This window comes from Grus americana, chromosome 16, assembly GCF_028858705.1.
Source record: "Grus americana isolate bGruAme1 chromosome 16, bGruAme1.mat, whole genome shotgun sequence".
Classification (NCBI taxonomy): domain Eukaryota; kingdom Metazoa; phylum Chordata; class Aves; order Gruiformes; family Gruidae; genus Grus; species Grus americana.
This window is the reverse complement of record NC_072867.1, coordinates 15,727,822-15,747,167: the sequence shown is the minus strand read 5'-3', so window position 1 is coordinate 15,747,167 and position 19,346 is coordinate 15,727,822. Positions and strand designations below refer to the sequence as shown.

At 57.7% G+C, this 19,346-nt stretch overlaps 1 protein-coding gene across 4 annotated transcripts in view; it reads right to left on the bottom strand.

The window, feature by feature from the left end:
• RPH3A (rabphilin 3A) overlaps positions 1-18,442 on the bottom strand; it is a 35,434-nt gene extending 16,992 nt beyond the window's left edge. The window contains exons 1-4 of one of the 4 annotated variants that reach the window (XM_054844918.1): positions 18,208-18,442; positions 8,990-9,224; positions 8,409-8,423; positions 7,453-7,596 (exon numbers count right to left, since the gene is read on the bottom strand). In XM_054844918.1, coding sequence (XP_054700893.1) covers positions 7,453-7,596; positions 8,409-8,423; positions 8,990-9,066 — 236 coding nt within the window. In that variant the 5' untranslated portion in view covers positions 9,067-9,224; positions 18,208-18,442. Of the gene's footprint in view, positions 1-7,452; positions 7,597-8,408; positions 8,424-8,989; positions 9,225-15,015; positions 15,155-18,207 lie in introns of those variants that run through there. The other 3 variants (XM_054844920.1, XM_054844919.1, XM_054844921.1) reach the window with 3 other exon arrangements.
• Between the last annotated feature and the right edge of the window lie 904 nt (positions 18,443-19,346).

The following is a 19,346-nucleotide window of genomic DNA, read 5'->3' as shown; positions in this document are numbered from 1 at the left end:
AGCACCAGAAGGGAAAAAGGATGCATTATTTATGCCATTCAGCAAGGAAAGAGAAGGAACGAAGAAAGGGAGGAGGAGACCTAAGCCCACCGGAGACAGCAGCATCCCCCTCGCCCGCGGGGCTGCCATCCGCTCCCATGGCAGCCTGACCCAAATCTGACAAAGCCGCTAACGCGGCGTGCCGTAAAAAACACCCGACGTTTAAAAGACATTTTCCCACATGTCTGATGACAGCTTCAGATTTATGGCGGCTCGGCTGCCAGCACCTCTCGAATCGCTCGTGAACGGTACGGGAGCTCCCGTCTGCACAGGGTACCTCCGCGGTTGGTCTCCAGCCGCTCGCGGGACGGCCGGCAGCACGCGGGAGTGCAACGGCATTATTGCACGGGGGCGCTGGATAAAGGAATAGCAGCAAGAAAGGAAAAAAAAAATAAAGCATCGTGGAACACGCAGCCTATCACGGTTCGTAAAACGCCCCACTGGAAACTCGCTGCAGTGGACGGGAGCATCTCGAAGCATTTCATCAGGCACTGAGTCAAGCCCAAAGCAGGGATGCGGCTCCGCGACTCAGCGTACGTTCTCCGACCGAAGCCACGTTATTACAACATCTGGTTTAGGTGGAAGATACCGGCCGCGTTAAAACCCACCGGAGAATTTCCCTGCTTGCCCCACGCGGGGTCTGATCTCCCCGGGCTCGAGCGTGCTGCGGGCCAGGGCGGCTGCTGCTGTGGAGGTGCCTCCTGACGATTATTAACGAACCCGCAGCCCATCCCATCCCCAGCACAGAGACAGGGAAGCTGGGAAGCCGGGCTGGGGCCGGGCAGCCGGCGGAGCCAACGGTCGGGGGAAACGGCTGCGTGTGTTCACGGCTACGGTGTCACCAGACGGGCGAGCTCGCGCAGTCCCTTCGGTCTCCATCGCCTGAAGTTTCGGCGGCGACACGACCACGCTCTCTAAATACAGCAATTCTGGTCCTCAGCCTGAGATAGTTTGTTTCCTGAACAGAACAGTTTTTATTGAAAAAAATAACATCCTCGGACCGCAGCATCCTCTAACGCCTTTCCACTTTGCTCGTAACGGGGAAGCTACGTGCCAGCCTAACTCCCTGCTCTGGCTTTATTCCCGAGAGATACGTCTGTCTGTCCCTGCCCTTCGGCATCCGCTTACTGCTTGGCAGATGATCCGTAGGTGATTTCTTCCTACGGAATAAGGCAGCTGCTAGAGCCATCATCCCTCCTCGGTGCCTTCCCAAGCTCCGTGGCCGATACGCCCCGCTGCAAATGCAGAGGAGGTCCCAGTGATTTCGAGAGAGCTGCACCATCCCATAAACACCCGGCCAGCCGCGAGCATTATTCCAATTAAAACGCGGAAACTACCTGTTCCTAAACCACTTCTTATTTAAAATAAATGAACCCCAGCACGGTTGTTGCCAGCCCATGCCTCACCACGTGCAACGCAGAGCCCCCCCAAAGAGCCCCCAACAGCGAATAACCAACAACCTCCAGCTTCTGTCGCAGCACATCGCTCCCACCTCGACAGGGCAAACGTTTCTGGGGCAAAATCTTTCTTTTCCTAGCAGCAAAGCACATGCACAAGCCCGTATCTTCTGCAATTCCCCCGCCCCGCAACGCTGCAAGAGCTCTGCTCCAAAAGAAGCAGCTTCCAGTTGGAAATCTGCAAGCCCAAACAAACTTATTATAGAAACTAGAACAAATGGCACAATCAAAGCAGGGGGGGAAAAAAAAAAAAAGAAAAAAAAAAAAGAAAAAGCCTTTGCATTTCAAGAGATTCATTATTTAGCTACAAAAATCTCTCCCAGTCTCATTTACCAGAAGCGGCTCCTTGAGAGGTTGGTTTTAAGCAGTGGAAGAGCTTCAGCAGTCAGTACACACACACCTGTGGCACCGGTTTCAAATGGAGCACATTTGCCTAATTAAAACATCCATTCAAGCCAGAGAAATTGGGGAAATTGGGCTTCCCCCCCACCCTAACCCCGACTCAAACGCTGCCATGAGAGGACTGCGTAAAAATTGAAATTTTAAGTCCTGGCATGAACCTGGCAGAAAGAGGGCAGGACCTGGGAAAGGGGGTATTGCCCCGAGCCCCATGGGCTGCAAAGCTCCCGAGGAGGGCGATAACCGGGAGCAAAAAGCCCGGGTTTCCCCTCGACTCCATCCAGCACCACCCCACGCGCGTGCTGTTCCCCCGCCGCTGACCAGAGGGACGCCCTGCTCTTGCCCAGGTAGCAGCCAGGAACAAACCTTCTGCCTTTCCAAAAGCTTTTCTCTCCTTCTCCCCTAGATATCATTTGTTTCTCGTTTTTATTGCGCATAAACCAGCCGTCCGACTCATCACGCTCCCTTGCACAGCTCTACGACTACAGCAACATCTTCCTTATCGTTATACGCACTTCAAAGCGCCCGTCCCTCTAACCTCTGTAAGGCTAACTTCAAAGAGCAGGAAATACGCTTCAAATTGTTAAAATTTGGGGGGGAATAAAAAACCCCAAACCCTAAGAGAGGGATAATTGAAGCCAGTGGCAAGGAGCTGGCTAAGCCTGGCACCCAGAAGCATCGCCGCTCCCGGAGACAGCCCCGCGGAGATGGAGAGCATCCGTCATCCGCCAGAGAAATACGTATTAGTCACCGATGGGAGCGAGATAGAAGAACCGGGCAATATCCTATATCCGAAACGCTTAACGTGCACCTGAGATGATAACAGCAATAAACCAGTCCCCTGATAATATAATATCCGCCTGGGCACATCGATATGGTTTGGAAGAGAAAGGCGAGCAGCCCCCGGGGCAGCGAGGGCTGGTGGGAGACCTCCCCTGCCACCTCCTGCCCGCACCCAGGACCCCCGCGCAGGCAGGGGAAGGGCTCGCCATGGCGGGGAGACCTGCAAAAACATCTCCCGCGATTTCAGGCAGGCGGAGGGCCCAACCTTAGGCTGGGCTGCATCCTAGATAAGACAGAAACTCGGTATTTTGTCTTGCGCTAGGAGCGGAGCAATCCGGAGCGGGCCAGAGAGTCGCTGGCGTCAAGCGCTGATGATCTCGGGAAACAAGACGTAACGGCAGGCCAGGCACGCAAGAGTTTGTTGTGTTTAAATATTCATTGCCACTCTGCAGAAACGCACGGCTAAAGACGTGCTTAATGGGGTTTAAATCACGTCCGGGAGGATGCTGAACGCAGCAGACGATGAAGTGCTGCACGGGGGCAGGAGAAGGACCCGACCTGGGAGGAGGGACCTGGTGCTTGGGGCACCGTGATCTGGGTGGTCCCCAGCCCCACGCAGGGACAGGCTCAGCCACCACTTAGGTGGCAAAAAGAAATTCCAGTAAAACACAAAGGAGGTCACAAAGTGCCTCCAGAATTAAGCGCTGACTCGCCTCCGTGGGGAAATCATGTGCCTTAAAGGGCTGAATATTAAATTAAGGCTAATTTTAATGGGATAAAAGAGACAAGAAAAGAAGCCAAGCTACAGATTAAAGAAACCATAATTAAAATCAGGTTGAAAAATTAGAAGCAATTTTCTTCCCTTACAAGCGCACAGGTAACTAAAGGTAAAGCATCGTTTGGGCTTTTGCAGGTGAACTTTCACAGCTCCTCCTCTGCTGAGAGCCCTCGCCACGCAGGGCAGCTGCCCAAGGAGGCCGGGGGGATTCGTGCACTTCAGAGCGTCCTCTCTCATGCTAATGCATTGCTCCAGTGCTTGCTGCCTCCTGCCACGTGTTACAGGAGGGTTATTTTGCAGGTTCATCCCAGTCTCAGAAATAAGAGAAGAGGGTTTTGGTTTTTTGGGTTTTTTTTTTTTTTTAGGAAAAAAACAAACCCAAAACCCCACAAAAAATTCAAGCAGCACATGAGCTGTCTTTTGGCCATGAATTAACCTCATCTCCTCTAGAAACTGGCATCTCAGGAGACATTGCTGTCTGCCTCAACAAATACCCTGCCCTTCCCGGCCCCTATTTTTATTTTTGTGTTGTCTGAACATGAGGAAGAAAATATGAGACCGCGGTCCCCAGAGAGCATCTCTGCTGCTGGCCACTGAGGTTAATGACTTAATCCCCTGTGACTTCAGCCATCTGCTCCGGCGTTATGCATGTGTCATCCCAGCAATAAGCAGCCAAATTAAAATGCAATCCTGCTCGATAGCTGGTCCTCTCAGAGGAAAGGTGAGAGTCTGTGACCCACGAGGAGACAGTCAAACCATCGCGGTTTTGGGGGGGGGGACGGACCGGAGGGAAGGGAATAGCTGCACCCAGGCAGGGGCACGGCCAGATCCAGGAGCGATGCGTCACATCGTCCCTGGGAGAACCGGCTCTGTTGCCGCAAGGCGCTCTTCAGAAACAGGAGTTTCTAACTTTGGATGGTTCGAGATATTTTCTTCGATGCCAAGAGCACGATGGAGCTCATTAGGCAGCAGAGCAGACTCGGTAGGTTATTGATGGCACCCAATTATAGGTGCATAATGGAGCCAATTAGTGCCTGCAGGTGCTCCCACGTCAGCTGGGAGGAACGGGCTCCTCACCGACCGCAGCTGGAGCATCACCACCACAGCACGAGACAGCTCAGAGCCGCTGCAGGGACCCCCTGAGCACCAGCCCAAGCCAAGCAGAGAGGGAGAAGGGACAAGAACGGATCCATCCCGCCGCAGGTCCGCTTCGCCCCCCGAGCCCTTTCCCCGCCAGCTCTCAGCCCCCGAACTGGCCCAAAGGATTATCCTAATCCCGGGCAACCGTAAAGTCCTTCACCAACTCACACCCAACACAGCTGTATCGCTGTTCAAGACGACTGCAGCTCCTATTATCCTTCTCTGAGCTGCGAGACAATGACCCAGCCAAAAAAAAAACCCACTACGCACCAAAGTGTCCCTGTCCTACAATCCTCACCAGCATCCAGATCACGTATCCCGCGGGCCTCCAGCCACCCCCGTGCTAAAAATACTCTTCCTCTAGATTAATTTGAGCTGGGTTTGACATGAAGTCTGATTCCACAAACATCTTCTCAACAAACAGCATCGATTTGTTCCCACCCTGGCCGGCTGCGGGAAGGGGCTGGTGGGACAGGGGATGTGAGAGGGCAGGAGAAGATGGATGGACGCTAAATCAGAAGGGACTTCAAGGCACTGGGAGGTCCCTTTGCATCCAGCACCCAGCTGTAGCCTCCATGATTGCTCAGGTATTATCTGCGAAACTCAAATCCACCCCCTCAAACACATCCACTTATAAAGAAAACTCCGAGTATTTACCGCACGTTCCCCCTTTGGAAGGCGCACTCGCTTCACGTAAGCGATTCCTTATATTAACCCAAACCAGGTTTTTTATGGATCTTCCTTCCCCGTCCCTTACAGGAACAGAAAAATCCCCAAAACCTGCAGAAAAATCAGGTTTTCCAGGCACGCCTCCCTAGAGCAGCCTGTCCGACCGAGGGACACGGTCACAACCGCCGCATCCCTGCCAGAGGCCAGCCTGGCAAACCCGGATTATTTTGTAACATAAGGAGCTATTCTGGATAACGTCCGAGCAGCTCCCGAACGGGTGATGCTGTACGAGACCGATACAGACGCTGTCCCGTATTTCCGTAGCTGCACATCCTACAGCTCTTGTTGTGCAAGCCAACAAACACAAAGGAGTTGGCAAGGCTCCTGCTACGCCTACGCGCAGGAGGCAAATCAGCTGCGACTGCACATCCGCCAGCCTCCCCTTGCTCTACTCCCAGTACGGCACCAAGTCCTCCGCCCGGCTTTTTCATGAATGAGGATGAGAAAACCTCCTCTGACTCGGCTAACGGAGGTAAAAGGGAGAGTTTCTGCAGGTTTGCAAACAGCTGCAGCGATGCACAATGCAAAAAAAAAAAATTAAAAAAATCTCTCTCCCCCACTGCTAAAGTTGATTTAAGCAGAATCCAAAGAGCATCACATTGGAGAGTAATTCTTACCGGGCTGCAGACATGCAAAGCTGGGGAAACGCTGCTTGTAAGCACTTTTCCAGGATGAATCACCACCATTCATAGCTACTTTCACCTGGTTTCTACCGGAAAGCGTTGCACGTTGTAACGCGAGGCAACGCCAGGCGGGGAGCCACCCCGAGCCGGGGGGAGCAGCACATCCACGGGGCACGCGCCGAACCCCAGGCAGCGCAAGCAGCCGCTGTCGAGGCGATACCTGCCCAAGCTCTTCACAGACCCGCTCCTAACAAAGCGGTTCTAAAAACCAGTAAATAAATCCACCGCTTAGGAGGCAACGGGCTACGGCCACCGAGGAAGACTACGTGCTGCAGCGCCCTGTGCCTGCATAGCAAACGCACGCGATATTTACGGGTTATTTATTAAGTAGCCGGGGCAATGGATTAAAGCTCCGGCTGCGGCGCGAGGCTTTGCGAGCGCGGGCAGGTCCTCTCCGTGTTTCACTAAGCGGCTGCCCTGCGCCCGTTTGCTGAGCAAAGCTGACCCTTAGCTACGAGAGGGGCTTTGATGTTTCTCCCAGGCAGTGGAGAGCACGGTTCCTGCCTCGGCTTGAGTTATTTTCCCTGCAAGGAAGGGGAAAAAAAAAAAAAAGAAAAAAAAAGCAGTTGATGCTTAGGCTCAGCGAGAATAAAATGCTCCTCTGTAATGAAAAAAGGCATGACACCTGACAAATGGGATTATGGAGATCCCCTCCGGAAAACCAGCCCCAGCACAGCAAGTCGATACCTAATTATTAGCATTTTTCCGCCTGGCACCTTTGCCCAGGCAGGGCAGAGCTGCAGGAAAAGCAAACACGGGCACTTCTTGCCCTCCGCTCCACGCCAGGCGCATCGGGGATGCCCACAGCACCCACCAGTGACCGTGGGTACCCCACCACGGACATGCTGGGGCAGCGCCAGCACCCCCAGCCCCCCAGGAGCTGGTCCCAACACGTGGCGAGCCCCGAGGCTGGGCATCACTCAGACCTCCTCAGCTTCACAGACAGCTCATTTCTGGGTGACAGGAAGGATTAACTGCCAGGACACGTGGCTGGAGGGGGGTGATGGATCCAGACGCGTTCCCAAAACAAAACGCTTTCTGGTGAGCCGTGCCTTTACCCGCGCTCACGGGTGCTCGGGCTCAGCACTGGGCAAGCAGCAGCAGCTTCACTCCCCAAAATAAGATGTTATTAATGATCCCTTCTGGACCAAAAAAATAAAATTTTAAAAAAAAAAATCAATGCAACTATAAATTCTCGGTCCAGAGCACAGCTGAGCAGCTCCCTCCCTTGCTTCTCACAGGTTGCTCCTGGCCAAGGACCAACGCCGGCTCAAAGCGATCCCCGCAGGCTCCCTTTCAGGAGAAGCACTGCACTGCAGTAGCTGCCGGCCAGGAAAGCAGCCAAGCGAGCGCCTTCCCCACGGGCACCTGCACGGCTCGGGGTCCCTCCCGTCCCACCAGCGCGGTGCCGGTGCCACCGCCACCACCACCACCACCACCTTACCCGATGCGCTCCTGCTCCATCTCCTCCATCTTCTCGGCCCGGGCGATGACGCGGTTGATGATCTCCTTCTCCTCATCCGTCAGCTCCTCGCCCTTGCGCTGCCGGTCGGGCTGCCCGCCCCGTGCTGCCCAGCCGCTGGGGAGCCTGCGGGGACAGGGAAGGGGCAGCGGTGGGACAGGGCTTCATCCACAGATCACGTGTGTGCGTGCAATCACACGCACGTGTGGGCAACAGCCAGGCAGCGGTTCCCAAGCCCAGGGAGGAAGGGGTACGACACCACCCAATCCTCCAAGCTCTCTTCCAACGGGAAGCCGGCAAACAGCCCCCACCCACCAGGTGGAAGCTCTTAGTTCCATTTTGGCGGGGTTTCGTACGGAGACACTCGTTTCGTATGGAGAAAACCGATCTCCTCAAAAACACTCTCACGATTTCCACGTTAAGCATCAGCCGACACGGTTCGTTCCGCACCCCGCTCTGACGCGTAACGTCAGGTTCGCCCGCGAGCTGCGGCGCTGGGGCAACGGCTGCAGGAGCGGGTGGGTTTTTGGGTACGTTTCATCAAATATGGGAGTTTTTCCTCTCCTAACGTCGTTTCCAAAGCCCCTTCCGCACAGTGAGCGCAGCCTGGGCGTCAGGCAGGTGACACGGTGGCGTCTGCCACTCAGCCCTGCAAATTAGCAGGCAGCAGCTAACGAAGGAAGCGAAAAGGCAAATGCCCCTCCTCCCCTCACCCTTCTGCTCATCCAAAGACCTTTCCTGGGTCTTATCCCCCTGGGCTGAGCAAACCCACACCGTCTTAAACCTTAAAATTCATTAAAGCCCCACGCAACACTTCCCAAAATGAATTGGTTTTTTTCTCGCATCCAGGGCAAGGTTTTTGCTGTTCTCTCGAGATTATTAGAGTAGCAGGTAAAGAGCAATACGCCCCCCCCAAAAAAAAAAGGCAAGTTACTTACTGCTCCTTCTCGCTGCTGGGAGGCACAGGGAAAGAGAGGGAACAAGGATTTGGTGAGAGGGGGGACGAGGCCAGCTCAGCCAGCGCCGTGCCTGCTGCGGGGGTGACAGCCCCCGACAGCACGTCCCTCCCCACGGACCCCCGCTGCTCCCCCAAAGCAGCGCAGAGCGGCGAGCTCCAAACACAAGCTTCGCCCAGCCCCTACATCATCCGGGCACCCAAAACCAGCACCCACCCATGGGTGCTGCCACCACCCAGCCAGCCAGGACAGAGACCTGCCACGCGGCGGGACGCAGCATCACCCTGCACGGCGGCCGCGTTGGAGGGCGTCAGGACAGACGGACGGGGCTCCCCGTCGGCACAGGGGTGCGAGCGTGCCCGTGGGTCCCTCCCCACCACCTTTCTCGGGGGGTTTAGGAGGCAACATGGCAAAGTGTCCCCACCTAACCGGTGCAAACCCAATCCCCGATGTCCCCAGAGGAGGACCCGGGGCGGCTGCCCCCCCCATCACCTCCCACCCCCGGGGACTCTCCTCCCTCCCGCCCCAGCGGCACCCCCGTGACCCCGGCCCCCTCCTCTCACCTGGCCCGGAGAGACATGGTCCTGTCGCTGGGGCACATCCACCGGTCAGAGCTGCCGCCCACCACCGCGTCGGTCATCGCTGGCTGCCGAGGGGACACGGGGACACACGGGGACACCGGTGCTCCGCCAACGAGCGCCGACCCGGCACCCTGGGGAAGTCAATCACTTTGCTCGTCTGCCCGGGCTCTCCGATAGCAGCGATGCCGATGAAGGTAACCTGGTGCTCTCAGCCAGGCTGGAGAGAAAGAAAAAACAACCAAAAACCACAAAATCACGGTAGGCAGGGCTTTATTTTTGGCATTAAGGGGAGTGGGAGCAGGGAGAGGAACAGGAACGGCGCTTTAGTCACTGTCTCGATATCACACACGAGATGCGGGAGCCTACAACCGCCACCCTCCCAGGAGGGCAACGCAGCTGTGCTCAGTGCAGATATAATTAATGAGATACCCGACCTCACATTAATTATGAGGCTTCAGAGCTGGGAGGAAAGAGCATGTTTCCATTTCAGAGAAAAATCTACAAACTAGGAATCTTTCCCCCCAAAACCCAGCACATCTTCCCATCCTCCTCCAAACCACATTCCCTCTGGAACAAAACTCCTCCTTTTTCATTTTGGTTCAGTAAAGTTTCTGCAAAAAGAAACCTGGAGAGGCACTGGAGGAGGATGTGGCAGCAGGACCCGAACACGATAGTCTGTCTAATCATCTCCAAAAGATTCATCAGGAGAGGGACCTCTTCAAACCCTTCTTCTTTCAGCAAAACCAACAGCTTTCATTAAAAAACAAATTGATGTAAACCTCAGAGCCCGAGTGCTAATTTATTCCCATTTTCTGGGGGTGTTTCACCCCTCCACCCACCTCCCCTACTCAGTGCAAGGAAGACGGGGACCGGCTGGCAAAGCCCGAGCGGATGCCAACCAGCATCGCCCCCCGGCACGGGGATGAACCGATCCATCCCATCATCTCTTCTGGAGGAAAACCAGTGCTGTTACACAGGGTGAACACCGCGGGCAGAGGAGGGCAGGGCAGGATCCGCTCTCTGCCGTGGGGGTGCTGGGGGATGCTGCGAGGACACTGAGTCACCGTCACGTCTGGACCGCTCTCAGGATGGGCCCCAAGAGCAGAGGGTGCAGCTCACGGGTCCACGGACGGCATCGCCCGTGGGATATCGCCTGCAAAGGGAGAACCTCGGGTCGAGCCTCATTAAGGTGGAGGCGAAAGAGGAGAGGCAATCCATCCACGAAGGGGTTGGCTTTGCTGCAGCACCGATGAGAGCACAAGGCACCAAGGAGGACACGTATCACCCCTTCTTCAGGGCCCCCCACCAGCCGGGGAAGTTTTGGTGACCTCAACTATTTCCCACCCGTAGGTTTTTCCCCCCATCCACCTCCTCTGCGAAGCGCTGAAGCGGAGCCAGGGTGGGGTACCTGCCGGGATCCCCCCGCCGCCGCAGCCGCCTCACACCTGCACTGCTGGCAGCACCTGCCTCTGAATTGCTTTCTCCTGGCTGCAGCAGAACTAAACCAACCCCACCTAACCCCGAACCCCTCTGCAGAGCCCGGCCCACGGGCCATTCCCCCTCCCAAACCTGCTGCCCCGGGAAGATGCCACCCCCCCCCCAGCCTCCTCCCCGGCTGGACGGGGCCGCTCAGCCACCCACGTCCCCCCAGGTCCCCAAGCTGCCAGCGGGTCGCAGCAGGACCAGACCTCAGCCCAAACCCAGCAAATGCACCTTTCCAGGGCACAAAGCGACTCCAGCTCTCAGCAAAACTCCCCCAGAGGCACCGGGGAGGCTGTCCGAGGAAAGGCTGGAAGACAGGAGATTGCAAAACCGCCCCACTGAAATCACAAACTCCGAGCCACAGAAAAGATGCGCAACTTTCCCAGAAAGGGGGAAAAATAAAATCCCTATCCTCCACTTTCTGCTCTGCAATATTGCAGGGGTTTCTCCATCACTCCTTGAAGAGTCAGCAGAGATTTGAGGATCACCTTTGCTTCACTGATAACTTCCAAAAATACAGAGAGAGATATATATTTTTTAAAAAAAAAAAAAAAAAGAATGAAAGAAGTGAAGCACATGGGATAATTAGTGCTCCGCTGGTTTCATACAGTGACTGTTCCGGTGCCAAACCAGAAGGCTCTGATTGACAAGGTCAGTTAAATAAGCAAATTGTTCATTTACATCCCCACCGCCACGATCTGCACTGCAGCAGCAAACTCCTGCTCAGGACTCAGGGTCCCGCTGCGGTCGGGAGCAGGGGGGGGTCTCCCCGGGCTGGACACAGATTTAATGGGGCACGCCGGGAGGAGGGGCAGCGCCGTGTCATCGGCACCCATTTTTGGGGAAGCAGACAAGGAACTTGCCCAAGGTCATGCAGAGCAGGAGCGGCCACCCCGGCCCCACAAAGAACAGGGGAAAATCCCTGGGTTTCCCTAACCGCGAGGGTCGGACGATCAGCAGCACTCCAGCCAACGGGGAGGCAAACTCCTTCCCCCAGCTCGAACTTTCTGCTAATAACAGAGAGGCCACGGGTGTTTCGCTTTGCTGCAGATGGAGAAGAGCCCGGGGACGGCTCCTGAAGGAACACACGAGCCTTTCCCTCCGCCTATAAATAATAGATTTTGAAGATCTCCTTTGCATTACTTCCAGCAACTACTCTCGCTTGTCCTAATGCTTGGTTCTGCATTTTTAGCACACAGCAAAGAACAAAATAACAGCTTACGGTGGCTTTTTGCTCCCCACCAAATCCTTCCTCGCAAGCAAAAGGACGTGGCAATCCGAGTCGCGATCGATGGGATGCGGCAGCATTTAGTTAACGAAATGGAAATATCCCACCCTAGGAGGATGCCAAGACCTTCCAGGGTTTCGCTGTCCCCAAAGGGTCCCGGCACCCGCTCCCCCCCAGGTCTGCCGTCGGCGGGGAGCCGAGGAGCCCTCTCGTCCCCGCACAGCGCCGGCTGCTCGAGGTTCCCCGACTGCAAACGGAGGTCGGGAGGAGCGAGGCGGCAGCTCCCACCGGCACGAACGCGACACGTCCCGGGCAGAGCCAGGAATAGAAGCGAGGTCTTGATTTCTGGCCTTAAGGAAGAGCCACATGACTCTAATCACACCGCTCCATTACTTCTGTATGACGGAGCCCATGAATTTGATCGTGCCTTAATAAAAAGGGATTGAACGTCTTCCGTGAATCACTCTGCCTCTCCCCGAGCCTCCGGCGCTGTCGTCCCGCGCACAGACGCCGCTCGCTCCGAGCCAAGAGGTGCCGATTCCTGGGCCTGTCGCCAGCACCCGAAATCCAGCGGATGCAGCACCAGCACCCAGCCCTGTCCCGGCAGGTCCCCCCCTCGCCCTCCGGTAGCCCTGGGCGGGCAGGGAAAGGCAGCAGGAGCCCATCCTGCCCCAGGGGCACACGGGGCGGTGGGTACCCCGGGCAGGACCCGAAGCCACCGGAGACACTGCCACCACCGACTGGGCGTCTGCACCGAGAGCCCGTCACAGGGGCTCGAACACACTGGTGTAGCCATCTGGAAATAACGTACTGGGGTAGAAAACAGAAAATTCAGTATTTTAATGGCTCCCGGTGCAATAATCAGGTTTTTACGGTGAGCTCAACATTTCACACTTGGCGGTGCCTGCAGAGATCATCTCCACCAGCAAAGACACTGACACAGGCAACCTATTTCTCCAGCCTCCTCAGCTCTGCAATGCAGCTTTCTTAAATATTGAATAAGTCTGCTGCTCTACACCACCTGCCAGTGCCAATGATGAGGTAATTTTTGCATTGACAAAGCCTAATGCGATTAATCTGGTTTGAAAGAGCAGGTTTTAGAGCCCGTCCATTCACTCGGCGAAACACGCTCACAGACAGAGCGGCAGCAGCAGCTCGTTATTCACAGCCAGACCCCAAACGAATAACCCAAACTGCTGCTCGGATGGCAAGTGAGAGATTATTTCTGCGTGTCATCACCAAACAGGAGGTTTTTGAACTCGAACGGATCCAACCATTGTCGTCCGCCAGGCTGACGGGGATTTCGCAGCAGCCCCAAGGCCAGCCCGGGCGCAGGAGCTGGTTTGTGCTGCCCAGCTGGCTGGCGGGGCTGGGGACGGGGAGGGAAAACACAGGCTACGAGCGTGCCATTGCCTGAGGGGAGTCCCCAGCCCCATGCCCAGGGAGAAGGGGTGTGTGTTTTGGGGTGACAAGGACCCAGTAGGACCCCCCCCCCCCCCCAGGCTGAGCAGCGAGAAGAGCAAAGGCAGAAGCTGGGGTGCACCGGCAGCCCCGGGATGGGAACCGTGCCTCCCTGCCTCTCCGCAGGCACACGCGGCCCCAAACACCATTTTTAGCTGGAATTCGAAATCCGCCACCATCTCATGAGTCCGGATGCCGCCCTCCCCTCCAGGCCCCAGCACCGGGGCGGGTGCCCAGCACCCAGCAGAGCTGTGCAAGCCGCAGGGTGCCCAGGTCCCAACCAGAGACCTGGCACAGACGCTGCGCACCCCATGTATCTCGCAACACCCGGGCTCTTCCTTTCCTGGAAAAAAAAAAAGAGTCTGCCCAGTGCAGGAGTCCCACACATCCCACAGCATCCCCTACGGCATACGTGCGTGGCTACAGGGGCCAGAGAGCTGCCCAAGCAGACAGCGGGGTGCTCGTTCCCCTCCAGGGTCAGGCAGGTTTTGGTACTACTGGATTTACCTGCGGGGGGGGAAGGTGTAAATAGCCCCAAAACAGCTGCTGAAGCAGCTGTGAAGTGCTGCAAAGTGATCAGCAGAGCAGCTGGAAGGGCAGGAGGGCAGCCCAGCCCTGCAGGGTCCGGCATGCCGAAACTCCCTCGAATCCCAACATCCCCGGACAGGCAGCATCTGCACTTTGTCTCCTCTTGGATGCAAATCATTTCAGAAAGTCCGGGCAAAATTGGGCAAGCTGCTTTATGGATGGCATTTCAGGAAACAGCCCACGTTCAAGACTTTCCTTTAAAAAAAAAAAAAAAGGACAGAGGCAGACCTCAGCTGGCAGAAACGCGTGGAAGCAGCAAACTGAAGCCACTTGTCCTGGAGCCACCACGGACACCCGGACAGGTCCGGCATCAGGGCACGGGACAGCAGGACATCACCCTGTGACTCCAGGAAAAGCACCAAGCGACCCACAGCCGTGGGTCCCACAGGGACCCGTGCACCCCAACCGCCCGGCAACGCTGCTCCGGCGCGAGAGGGCACGAGGTGGGATCAGCCCGTGGGGCGCAGAGCCCTCCAACCGCACTGCGGCAGAGCGAGGGCCAGAGGTCCTGGAAATTCAGCTTTTGGGAAAGACCCAGAACCAGCGAGTCTTAAACTAAGGTCATTTCATCCTTTGTCCCCACGCCAGACCCTTACGGGGAGCCCAGGCCCTGCAACTTTCCAGGCCAGCTTGGCACTAGCTGGTTAATTAAGGTAAATGTGGCCCCGCAGGTAACTGGTGCCAATGGCCATGGTCCACAGGTGACAGCGATCCACGGGTTAGAGGCACTGAAAGCCTCGGCCCCCCCAGTGCCCCAGTCGCAGGGCTGCCCCCACGAGCCCAGCCTGCCTGCAGCACCCGTTCAGCCCGCTCCGGCCCCGCAGCACGCCGGCACAGGACCACCACAACCCGGCACGCTGCTGGACAGCACGGGGGTCTCACCCACGCGGGAGCCCACAGGGCTGCTCCTGCCTCCGCTGCCCTCCAGCTAAATCCACACCACAGCCCGGGTTTGGCCAATGCCTCTGCTGCCTTTAAAGTCATTTAAGGTGCTCAGAGATGCCTTTTTTTTCCCCTCCTCCTCAATTCCCAGCTCCCTGTCATCCTCCAGCCAAAGATCCATCCAAAGGCAGCTGAGCAGCAGCACACAGTCAATTTTATTTAAGCAGCACATTGACATTTCCTCCAGCAGCTCCTTTGCAAACCAAACACTGTTATGATGAGGATTTACTCCTGTTGATTAATTGCAGGAAAGACAGTGGCCAAAAAAAAATTAAAAAAAAATCACTTCTGGGTTTGTACGACTTACCTGTGGCTGCTGGAGCTGGGGGTCTCCGGCCAGGCGATGCTCGAGCTCACCCCGAGCCCACCCGGTGCTATTAAACACAGCGGCGGTGCTGCCATCGCTCCTCTCGCCGCGGCAGAGCTGCTCTGGAGGCTGCTTAGCAACAGATCGCTGCACCGCTCCGGCACACCGATCTGGTACGCTGCCCTTGATTCGGGCACCGCTGGGGACGAGGCGCGTGGCCACCAGGATGAACCGGCCCCATCGGGGATGCTGGTAACCACGGCAGCTGATGGAATTTTAGGGATGTGAAAAGGGTGGGAAGTACCCGTGAGGCCAGCTGGAGGTGGCAGGTCCTGCTCGCTGCCGGTTTCCCAAAGGCAGTGGCAGTCCCCACAAGATGCCCCAGCAGCACTCGAGGACCTCGGTGTCACGCTGTGCCAGAAGAGCGATAGCTGGGGGCGGGCGTGTGCCCCAGCCCCGGACCACAACCCTGGGCAGAGGATGCTCGGGGCTGTGAACCTGCCCTCCTTGGGGCGGCAGGGATGCCCAGCCAGGGCCAGGCTATGGCAGAGGAGCCACACAGAGCCAGGCGCCCCACAACAAACCTGTGCAGAGGGGGTGTCCCCCCAGCACCGCATCCCAACCCTCCCCAAGAGCCATGAGGAGCCCAGCCACTGGCAGAGAGGAGACGCAGCCACCCAGCTCAGCACCTGCACCACCCTGGGAGACGCTGGGCTCCCAACTTCCCCAGTCGCTAAATCCAGCTCCTTTCTCTCCCCACACCCCCTTGTTAAGCACCAGTTTCACCCAGCCAGACCTGCCCCCCATCACAGAGTTGCTGGACCCAAACGGAAGAGTCTGTACTCACCTCCCAGGGCTGGAGGAGAGAGATGCTGCTCAGACCTGGGCAGGCGCTGACAAGGACAGAGCCAGGGCATCCTCCAGCACATCAACCTTATAAACCATCACGGTCGTTAGCCCCAGCCACTCCCCAGTCTCCACCTTAATGAGGATAGGGGTATTAATCAGGCTGGCCCTGGGGGCACTGCCTTGGGGAGCAGAGCTCTCCTCCCTGCCCAGATTGTGAATGCTTGTCTAGGACCACCTGGAGTGATTCATTACCTATTATCACTAATTGGCAATGACTGCAGCGACGTGTTCTACAAGAGGAATACCTGTCTGTGGGCCGGAGGAGGGCCTCAGGCTGGGGACACCAGCAGCCCTGGTGAGCAGGCAGAGGATCTCTGCTGCCAGCACAGTCCCTGGGACTGGTGGAGGATCATCTTGTTTTCAGGTTCCAGAGAAAGTCCCTCAAAACTTAAGCACAAAAAAGAGACTCCGGAGCTGTGAGTCCCCTCGCCCTTCCTCACCAGTTTTCCTCCCCTTGCCCTTTCCGATACCGGGGAGGGACTGGAGCAGCGTTTAACGCCAGCACGCGCGTACCCACACAGCCACAAAAGCGCAGCAGAGTCCTGCAACGGGCTCCCGGGTTGTATCCTCACTGCAAAGGGTGCTTCCACAAAAAAACCCCCGTGCTTTTTCCACGTTCAGCATGCTTCTCGGCTTTTCTCGGGAGCCGGGGCAGTGCAGAAGCAAGACTGCGAAGGAGGGGAAGCAGAAGAGCAGGCTGGAGCCGGTGCCAAGCAGGGGATGGTACTTGCACCCCGGCGGGTTGCTCCTAATGGGGTTGGTGGGTTTGATGCAGGGGGGCTTTGCTGGAAGCCCACCCCACAGACCACGCACGCAGGTGATGGCAAACAGCTCCCACCGCACGGAGCCGGCACAGCTCTGCCGGAGGCGGCTGGCGCTCGCCCGGCTGCGGGGCTGCTGCGGACAAGCGTCACCCACCCAGCACTACTCTCCTGGGGGATGCCCAGCAAAGCGCCCACGGGATGCCACAGCAATCCCCAGCTCAACATGTGGGGCTCAGACCCACGGCCCCACGCACCCCAGGCTGATCCCCACGGAAGGGCTGAACGCAGATCTCCTGAGTCAGCCCCTACAGCAAAAGCGAGCAGCTCGCTAAATCCCTACCAGATGAATGATGCATCATCAAATAAAGCCCAGTATCACAACATTAACAATATTTATTTTCAGGCTAAGCTGCAGCCTGGGCTTTTGATACCAGTAATTAAAGCAAATGGTTCATCTGTTATCATCTCTGCATCCCTGGAGCCAACTGTCCACGTTTTGAAGCTCCATATTATCTTTTTTTTTTTTTTATTGCAGCCTCCTGAGAAGGGGGGGGGGGGGAAATCAGGCTGATCCACACACACTTTTTAGATCCCAGGAGCAGCGTAGCATGGACCAAGCCCAAAGCAGAGCCACGTTCAGGGCAGCCACCTTACTCAGAGCTTTTTAGCAGTGAAATGAAGAAGTATTAATTGCTCAAAGACAAACTGCTGCTCCAGTTTATACCTGAGATTAGAATTAATAGAAAGAAGGAAGATAAGGAGGTCCCCTCTCCGAAACAACCTGTCCCCGGGAACAGCAGCCTCAGCCTATTTTCCGGGGTGGCTGGTTTTGCCCCCAGGAGGTTTCAGGCTACGACTCCAAAGAGCTGGTAACGCCATTTGGCAACGCTTTTATCTGCCCTGGGAAAGCAGCAGAGAAGGCACCTTGGTAAAGCCACCCGGGAGCAGGGGACCCGAGGCGCCCCGGCAGCCCGCTTCCCGCTCCGGGGCGGGGGGGTCCTCGCATCCCCCGGTGCCAGACCCCCAGGGACGGGGCTCGGCTCCCGCTGCCATCGCGCTCCGGGAAAAGGGTCAAGAGACAATTTCAGGGGTTTAAACCCCACCCCCACCCCCCAAACGCCCAACGTGCTCAAAAGTTACCCGCACACGGCAAAGTCCAAAAGCAACGACCAGAGCAGCCCCCACCCGCGCCGAAGGGCCGGTGCCAGCTCCGCACGCGAACCGGGTGCCAGCTCCGGCCGCCGCCACCGGCCTCCCACGGAAGACGCGGCCGTGGGGAAGTCACCCACCGCCCGCACAGCTCCGGGACGCCGCAACTTTTCCCGGCCGGCTGCTCCCTGCAGGGGGGCGAGCAGGGTGCGAGGGGATTTGCCTTTGGCCGAGCATCCCCGGTCCTGCATCCCGACCCCTGCCCCTCCGGAGCGGGGACTCCCAGCGCCTCCCGGGGCTCCAGCCGCTGCCGCTCTCCCCGCTCCCACACCCGGCTCCGGCTCCGTGGGGGGCCCCGACCCCCCCTTACCTGCGCCGGGGTCCCGCCGGGCCGGGGGCCGCGGCACCGCCGCCCTCTCCCCCCGCGCAGGGCTGGGCACGGCTCGGCTCGGCTCGGCTCGGCTCGGCACGGCGCAGCGCGGCTCCACCGGCAGCACTGCGGAGCGGCTCGGGGGCGGCGCGGGGAGGGGACACGGCCGGGACCGGCCCCGCTCCGCTGCCCGCCCCGGGGAGCCGCCCCCGCCCAGGGGCGCAGCCCCTTTGCAAAGCGGGGCGGGTCCCCCCCGGCTCCCGCAGCGAGATGCGGGGGAGGGCTAGAGGCAGCGGCACCCCTCTCTGCTCATCCCTTCCCTGTCTCATCCCTCCTCCGCTCCCATTCTTCCTCCTCTCCCATCCCCTCTGCCATTCCATCCCTCCCCATCCTTGGAGGACACAGCAGTTTTTTGCGCACCCACCCCACCTGAGAGAGACTGGGTTTTGGGCATCTCCCCCCGCCCTGCCCGCAGCCCCCCCAGCTGCCTGCACCAGCATCTCCCCACCCGCCCGTGGGGACCCGAAGTGGGGCAGGCGCTTCCCCCACGCACTCCCTGCAGCATCAGCCAAAAGCTGCCTGGGCTGCTGCCCGTCCGGGTTCCCCATCGCTGGGGTTTCGGCCCTTGCACTCGGGTTTAAGCAGCACGGGGGATCCCACGACCTGGTAGTCCTTGCTCAGATTAACCCTAAAGACCAGCCTGGGCCCCATGCACAAGAAGGGAACGCGCTGCTTCTGTGATTTTAGCACTGCTCGGACCTTGAGGAGAGCACCGATCCTGCCTGCAGGGACAGTTACCGCAGGGAACTGGGAAAGCAGGTGATTTGGGGCACAGAGGGAACCCCGTTCCCAAGCTGAAGCACCCATGGCTTCATAAACTGAAAGGGGCAGCAGCCTGAACCCACCCCCAGGCACCACCTTGCACCCCCCGGCCAGAGATCTCTGACCGACCTCCCCCTGCAGCAGGGACCACACAGAGGGTGGGGGACAGCTGGGATGGAGCCCAGCTCACCAACATCCTTTCCTGCCAAAGTTCATCAGGTCCAGCAGCCCCGTTTTACCCGACCTCAATTTTTCAGCAGGGAAGCGTAACACCCTCGGGCTGTCATGACTTTCCAGAAGATCCCCTGCCAGTTGCT